At 41.5% G+C, this 8,724-nt stretch overlaps 1 protein-coding gene across 8 annotated transcripts in view; it reads right to left on the bottom strand.

Annotated features, from left to right (window-relative positions):
• Positions 1 to 3,830: 3,830 nt before the first annotated feature.
• PTPN21 (protein tyrosine phosphatase non-receptor type 21) overlaps positions 3,831 to 8,724 on the bottom strand; it is a 52,784-nt gene continuing 47,890 nt past the window's right edge. For all 8 annotated transcript variants that reach the window (XM_083731564.1, XM_083731563.1, XM_083731565.1 and 5 more), the window contains one exon: positions 3,831 to 8,506. In XM_083731564.1, the coding sequence (XP_083587690.1) occupies positions 8,378 to 8,506 (129 nt within the window). In that variant the 3' untranslated portion in view covers positions 3,831 to 8,377. The remainder of the gene's footprint in view (positions 8,507 to 8,724) is intronic.

Below are 8,724 nucleotides of genomic sequence, written 5' to 3'. Positions count from 1 at the left end.
GATCGGCATGACGACAAATGTTGCCCATCTTTTGGTGGGACCTATCCTTTCAGGCAGTAGCAGGACAGCTCACTGCTGCACATGTGACAAGGCCATCAACATACCGCTAATGCGGATTTGTGCAATATGCTTCCAGACTGATCCCAGCTCCAACCAGCCCAGGGTCTGATAAATATTTTCTACAGCAGAAATTTTCGTACCTATCACGAAGTATTCCGGCTCTGACATGAGGCTGCCACTGAGAGCTTTGTAGTCACAGAACATGTGGGGCATTCGTAGCATTGAGAGGATAAAGGGGTGATGGGACTAATTTTGCTAGGTCTTCCCATCTCTGTCCAGAGCCGCAAATAAGCATGCACAACTAGTTGAGGGTACCTAGTGCTGGATCAAGGCCATCTGTTTAGAAGAGAAAGTCAAGAGGGCGAGGTTCTTCAATGCCTGCATGCAATTCTGATTCCTTTTTCTTCTGATGCATGCAAAGTCATAATAGAGGTAAGGGGGAAATTAGCCATTTCATTAGTCTCCGAATATCAGCAAGAGTTTGTTCAGCTTGCATTTATATGTGTGTGTGTGTGTGTGTGTGTGTGTATATATATATATATATATATTTGCTTTCGTAGATTTTCACGGGTACAGGAATGCAGGTTTTGGTGTCCTCGGGTGTCTTCCCGTGTAAAAGTTGGGGTGTCTAGGCGACGTTTCGACGAGGTCTCACTCGTCATCTTCAGGCTGGTGCTTTCGGCTGGTGCTTTCCAGTAACAAGAAGCCGAAAGCACCAGCCTGAAGATGACGAGTGAGACCTCGTCGAAACGTCGCCTAGACACCCCAACTTTTACACGGGAAGACACCCGAGGACACCAAAACCTGCATATATATATATATATATATATATATATATATATATATATATATGCAGGTTTTGGTGTCCTCGGGTGTCTTCCCGTGTAAAAGTTGGGGTGTCTAGGCGACGTTTCGACGAGGTCTCACTCGTCATCTTCAGGCTGGTGCATTCGGCTTCTTGTTACTGGAACAGAGCGGGATCTCAATGTTTGAGTTCCTATAAATACTGTAGAGGGGGTGTGGTGTCTAGCCTCCAATGTTCTGGGCAGAGAGGAAGTTCCCAGGCTAGTGTGCCTTTTCTTCTTTTGTTCCTTAATTACTTGAGAGATACCTTGAGTGATTTCTTGAGTGATATCCTGAGTACCACTTAGGTGGGTCATTAGGTGTGGATTAGTTGCTAAAGTCTTTGTGTCTTGACCTCTTGAACTTTGTGAAGAGTTTTCCTGAGAAGATGGCTGTATATATATATATATATATATATATATATATATGTATATTTATATGTATATAAATATACAGTACCCTTCCCTTTCTTACTCTAAAAGATTAAAAATTGTTTGTTATCTGTGCCTTAGTTGCTTAGGCAGTATCACTTTTCATACAGCCCCTCCCCCCAAAAAAATTTGGTCCCACTTTTTAAAAAAATAATTTTTCTTAGAGTTTGTAAAGAGAAATACAAAACTTAATATCAAATATCGCTTTTAGTCAACATTAATCTGGATAAGATAAAAACATAGAGAAAGAGAGGTGGAAAAGAGCTTAAAAGAGAATGAATACATAGTTCTGAAACTAAAGAACTTCCAATTCTTCATCTGTCCACTAAATATATAAGCAATAATCCCTTCATCCACCCCAATATAACACCCAATAAAACCACTTTGGCCCTAGTTTTTTTTAGGTTTGCTTTACATACAGCTGTGTTTTCTGTGTTTGCCTTTATTAGTAGTGTCATTTGTGTTCATAAATACTACTGCGTCCATTGGAGACTGGACTACATAGCTGGAGATGTGAGTATGAGTGCCGATTCCCTCCTTTCCATTCTAAAATAGTCCTTTAGTCATACACCGACTAATAAATAAAGGAAGTAAAACATAGATTTCATTAAATAGAAGTAAACGAAACAGAATCATTAAAATATGGTATTTTGGGCTGCATCAGATCATTTAGAAACATGAGCTGGACTTGGCAAATGCTTTCCTTTTAAGAACTTTAAATCACAGTGAAAAATCTTTTGTTTTCCTTTACTGGACAGATGAGCACAGCGGCATTCTCGGAAAGAAAGAAAATGGCGCTCTAAATTTAAATAAAGCACATGGCCCCCACTTTACCACTGCTAATAATAATCTTGTTGAGTCACACAAAAATAATGTCAGACAGTAGCAAGCTGTTTGGCGAGTCCTCCAAAATTCTTCCCAGATGCTTTGTTCATTAAGCACAATATACCTTAAGTCCTGGAAATATGCAGCACTGTAAATAATACCAGGTTGCTATGTCTAGGGTGACAGATGTTTGGTTTATATTTGGGTGTTTGTCTGCCACTCACAAGCAAATAATTTTGGAAATGGAATTAGTCAGAAATTGAATTAGTGGAGTGTGTTTGGGTTCCTTTTTCCAGTAGTGCTACTAAGGGCCAAACTATATTTGAAGCACAAGATCTGAGTTCAGGTTCAAACAAGGGTGTTGTTGTTTTCAGATACTAGCAAATATCTCCTCCAAACCAGGCATGCAGCAGTCAGTGAAAATAACTTTTATTTTCTTTGTTATTAAGAGACATCAGAAACAATATGGCGGACGTTCTGCTCAAGCGAGGAACAAATGCATTGCAGGGGGTTGGACAATATGACCTCTGGGGTCCCTTCCAACTCTACAATTGTAAGAAATGAAAGTAAGGGTTTGGCAACAGTAGCCACCCACTGAAACCACATGTCAGCAGCAGGTGGGGGGCAGAGGCAAAAATGGCTGGAGGCATGAATGTGCATTTTAACTTTGTATTGTAAACTAGCAGAGACCATGTAACACTGTTCCTGAAATACTTACACTGGCTCCCAGTACGTTTCCAAGCACAATTCAAAGTGTTTGGTGCTGACCTTTAAAGCCCTAAACCAGGCATAGGCAAACTTGGCCCTCCAGATGTTTTGGGACTACAACTCCCACCATCCCTAGCTAACAGGACCAGTGGTCAGGGATGATGGGAATTGTAGTCCCAAAACATCTGGAGGGCCAAGTTTGCCTATGCCTGCCCTAAAAGGCCTTGGCCCAGTATACCTGAAGGAGCGTCTCTACCCCCATCGTTCAGCCTGGACACTGAGGTCCACCTCTGTGAGAAGTGAGGTTACAGGAAACCAGGCAGAGGGCCTTCTCGGTGGTGGTGTGTAACGCCCTCCCATCAGATGTCAAGGAAATAAACAACTATCTTTCAGAAGGCATCTGAAGGCAGCCCTATTTAGGGAAGTTTTTAATGTTATCAAACATTGGGAGATGGCCCAGAGTAGCCGCGGAAACCCAGCCAGATGGGCAAGGTATGAATATAAATTATTATTACTACTACTGTTATTACCCACCCACCCCTCTATGCACCATCCAGGGGTGCATTTTAAGAATTCAACAACACATTCCAGACAGGAAAAAGAACTCAGTGGTATGTCTAAGGAGAGTCTCGAGGGCCTGCTAGAGAGGCTTAGAGGGCCACATTTGGACCGTGAGCCTGAGCTTCTCTACTCTTGATAGAGTGGGACAGTGATGCAAACTCCATATCAAACCTCCACTAGCTAGTTTCCTTCGGCCTTTGCCAACTGTAGGAGAGCCTTTGCTTTGGGATCCTTTGTTCCCTTCACTAGATTGTCTGGCTAAAATATAATACAGCAGTAAGCAAGTGCAGTAAACACTGATCCATTTCTGGCATCAGCTTTCGGGTTACAAGACCATTTGGACCGCACTTAAAAGATGCTTCCCCTTAAAACATTTCATGCAGCAATAAAACAAAGCTGGTATGTAAGCGCTTCAAATATTTATTTCCATGGCAAAAATAGACTATGATATAATTCATTTCACATATATTACATATCAAAGAAAAACAAGCCTTTCTGTCTATCAAATACAATTTGTACATTGTTTTACAAACCCCATTTCAATTGTACAAGGTTTAAAGCTGAAGAAATTTTACATTTTTTACAGTACTGATTGAGAGAGACACAAAGCAGAGCAAACTTAAAAAAAAAAAACCTTTAGCTCGATGCTAGAAAAATAATACTTGAGTAGGAGACATGTGCTACTGTTAAAGGAAAGAAATTTATAAATCCCTGTATGCTGGCACAAAAAAACAAGAAGTGGAAACAAAGCCCCAAATCCAGCATCTTTCACTCACATACAATTAAATCTGAGCACCCAATTAAGGCCAATGAGATGCTGAAGTCTCCCAATCTCAGGAAACCTTGCAAGGTCAACCCTGCTCCCCGACAAGCTTCTAGCCCTAGACAGATTCACACATTTCCAGAATGGCATGGGAACTGCTTCTCTGTGGTCTCCCACTATGGTGGAATCGTTCAGATCAGGAGTGCCTTTAATGATGCTGGTAGACTGAAACTCCCATCATCCTTGACCAATGGCCATGTTAGCTGGAAATGTTGCAAGCTGAGAGTCCAGCAACATGGAAGGATCATGCACGAGACATGGTTCCTTCCCACAGCAAGCACAATACTGGTGTGGGAACAAACAACATCATTTGCCTTACCCATGTAGCCCCTACATAGAAACATGACAGGAGCAGCTGAGAATTGGATATTTTGGGGGCAGCGGCAATTCCACACCACAGTAGGTGCAAATGAACACAGACTCACATCCAACCTAGATTAAGCCAGCAGCAAAGTTAAGTTTTGGCTCTAAGAGCCGTTCAAGAAAAGGAACCTCACATACCTGTTTTGACAAAAGTTATCTTACCCTTAGTAAGAAAATGGGTTAGATCACCTGACTGGTCATTTTCCTTCCAGAATCTTCCTTAAGGTTCCGTTTAGATAGTTTCAAACACCCTCGATGCATATTAGGACACTCCAGTGAAATAAAATGGCATGCAACTTCCCTTTATTCATTTGGGAAGTTTTTCTTTTCAAGCCGTTTCAAGAGGGAGTTTAGCGTGACTAAAGCAGCTGCAGATCTCTAATTCTCTCTCACACACCCCCCAGTTTTCTATGTCTTGCTTAATCTGTAGAAACTGGGTCAAACACTACCTCATTTAGCACCACAGGTCTTTTTGGGGGTGAGAAATTGTGGCACATTCTTCACTTCACAAGACAGCATCATGTCAACGTACATTTTGGCTACACATACCAAAACAAACAAACAAACCACTTTGATTCAAGTTCACTGATTTAGCATTTTTGAGATACGAAATGCAGCTTCACGGAAATCAGAATAATTGAAAAGGCCAGTTCAGGGTAAGTGGGGAAGAAACACACACCCACCCCGTCCATTCACAGCAAGAATGCTCTTTGCTCTTGCCAGAGTTCAAAAACATTCACCATTACAGCTTGCATTTCTGCCCATCCCAAAATGTTTGACTGTACAGAGACAGAGGAAAACCTGAAGGAAACTGAAGTAAAAGACACACTTGGAGAACTCCCTTTCCCATCCCAAAGTCTTGTACATATTCAAACTCCCCACCCCTACCTTGCACCTCCTATTTTTCCACCCCAAACCACTTCTGAAGTCTCCTCAGTTTTCAAAAGCAACATGCCACGCAATCTAAACAATGGTTTGCAGGGCAACGAGCTTGCTGCAGGGAGAGACTTGGGCCTCCATTGGTAAGAGACTAGAGTTCTGTGATTCTCTGTATTGTGCTTAGCGCAGACAGTCCAATATTGCGCCATAAGGTGTTTCTGAACTGCACATATTGGAGGGCATGCTTAGTTACGTAGAGGTAGCCAAAGCAGGGCCCTCCCTTCCTCCTTGTGCTGTACAAGTAAGGCAGCTAGATGAACAGAGTCTCAGCCACATTATACAGAAACTATTGCAACAAACTACATCTCCAGGGAACATCCGATACAACCAAGAGAAGAAACTCAATCAGAAAATTTAAAGCAAAATATTACAATATTTATAGTGAGATTGACCATTGGCTCTCCAGATGGTGCTGGACTACAGTTCCCAACAGCACAAGCTGTCTGGCCAATGGGCAGAGACTTTGGGAGTTGTAGTTCAACATCTGGAGGGCCCTCGGTTATCCAGCCCTGCTCTATGGTCTCTTGACTTCACGTAAGAAGACAGCCCTTCTGACTGCTATATTGTGCATTCAGAACAGTTCCAAATCCCTCTGTGCTGCTTTCCCTGCCTAAACTCATCCCACCTTTCAGTGTTGGCATATGGGACCCGGCTTGAGGGAAAGCTCTCTTGAAGAAAATGCTACATTTCCAGAATCTATGAATAAAACGCTGAGTCAAGGAATTCAGCCCAAACGCCACAAACTCAAAACTTGCAGAAACTGCTGTTGGCGTCAACAGCTAAAGGCTGGCAGCAAAACTGGCTCATCCAGACTTGACTTCAAACAGAGACATGACCAACATAACCGAGTCTACACAGTATAAATTAGCATCAGTGATTTTGAAAGCAGCCAGTGTTCGGCCCAATGCTCTTGGGCCAGCTCTAAAACATGACACGAGACCTAATGAGATTCTTCAAGGTATGCCATAAACCTCTTTGGACAGTAGTTTAACCTCATCTCACTGTGCGCTGTACACAGCAAGGACAGGCGCGGTCAAAATTCAAGAGAAGAAAAATAATACCTAAAGGCATGTACCTCACACATGGATCGATTTAATTCCTGACTAAAGAGCTCACCACAATCCCAAAAGCATAGCCAGAGGTGCTTTGAAACAGCTTATTTACTTAATAAAATAAGTTTATGGTGTAAGTGCCTGTAGAGAGAATGAGCACCTCTCCATTTTAAGCAATTATGGGGAACCTGTTAATTCTGTATGCCTTCCATAGCCATCCATTTAGAACATTTGCCGTTTCTGGTTCTGCAAGTGATTGCAGACCCATCAAAAGGCATACTCCTTCCTTCCTATCTCCTTTCAACCTCACTGACCCAGGAAAGGAAAGGAAACAGGCTGCCATAGTCCTGTCTATGAACCTAAGATACTTTTTGATTTCCTTGACAGGGGGACATAAAACTAATACTGCAGCCTCTCTGCTGAAGCATGTAAACCAGTAACCCACTCATACCAGTAACCAGTAACACATACATGTTCCTCTCACTCACTGACTCCATCTTTAAAAAAAACTTTTTCTAAAACAAAAAGTAAAAACGATTTAGTAATGGGCATGTTAAACATACTAGTATGTTTCCCTAGATAAATAAGAGCCAAGAGAGTGCTTCAGTTTCACCGGCATCTACCTTGATTTCAACCAGTAGTAGCAACCAGTTTTCAATACATATATTTTAAAAAGAATAATACTGAGGATATACTTCATTAATTTTGGAGCTTCTGGGAGCTACATAGCACAAAAAGGCAATGCCTTTTTTCCCCTTTTGGCCTAGAACTGTAAGCAAAAAGCATTCTCCTTTTCTTAGCTTTAAAACAAAAAAAAGTGCCAGCTGTAACCATTCCTCCTTACTTCTTCGTTTTTTAAACCTAGTATTCTTTCAAAACAGACACTGTTCTTGCTCATTTTATGACACTTCAAACTGTACATGTCATTGTCACTTCCCATTTCTTCCCAGCTCCCTCTGCACATTATAAACCAGCGGACTCAAACCCCTTCTTTTTCTCTTACATATTATATACTCTGAAATATTGCGCTATTGGGAGTTTTTAGAATAATACAAAATAAAAAGTTAAGTACAAAAAAGTAACTGCTTTAAGTGCCATCTTCTTGCAAATGCTGGTTCCAATATGAAATCTGTACATTTCATGAGCGTCTTAAAGTATATATATATATACATATTAGCACTGATTTAAATACAAAATTCAAAGCACAGTGATGCCGTTTGTAACTTCAGGGTGGTAGCCAACGTAGTCATACCCAGAGAAAACTCACAGAAATAATAGACTGATTTCAATGGGTCTATTCTGAGTATACATAGCTTAACTGCTCTCAATTTGCAGGACACATGTATTTCCCACATGATGTATCTAAACATATACATGAATATAGTTTCAGGGTTTTTCCTCTCTTCATTCTAAAAGTGGGCTTTAAAAAAAAGAATTAAAAATTATCCATCCTTGCTTTTCAAAATGGTGATGTCTTGGTAGGATCCACACTTATTTTGCCTACAGTCACACAGTCTCAGAAGTACACAAAAAGCACTGCATACCAGTACATTATTTAAACACACACACACACTCATTCCTTTTTTGTTCCAACTGCACACGAAGAAGAAAATCCATCCACCCCAAAGTCTTGCTCTGCAAAAACCAGCGAAGTCCCTGGACTTGCACTCAGCATCTTCAAACCAAGCCAGAAAGGTTGCCCCGGCGGAAGGCAAAACTGCTTTTGTAAACTCTTGCAAACAGCGAGACTTAGGAAGTGGAGTAAGGAAGGTTTATATAAGCCTCGAACTCTTAAGGAATTGGATGAGGACTCCGTAGACAAACGTGTATTGGCACAAGGTCTGCACCATCATCATCCTTTGCTGTCTTAACATATCCAGCATTCTTGGGATGTCCAGTGGCTGCAAAAGAAAGATCAGAATGGAGAATCATCATGCCTGCAAGTCTATAGGTTTCTGTCCCAGACAGACAGGCACATTTACAGACTTTAGCTTGGGGGTCAGTTAACCTAAGGAAGTGAATGGAAGGAAAGATTGATGTCCCCTTCTTGCCCTTGCTGTACGCTCCAAAATGCCTTTTCTGGATGGCCAGAAGGGAATGGTATGACAGGGAATTGCCC

The sequence above is a fragment of the Podarcis gaigeae genome (assembly GCF_964106915.1).
Source record: "Podarcis gaigeae genome assembly, chromosome: 1".
Classification (NCBI taxonomy): Eukaryota; Metazoa; Chordata; class Lepidosauria; order Squamata; family Lacertidae; genus Podarcis; species Podarcis gaigeae.
Note: the sequence above shows the minus strand (reverse complement) of the source record. Positions and strands in the feature narration are given on the sequence as shown.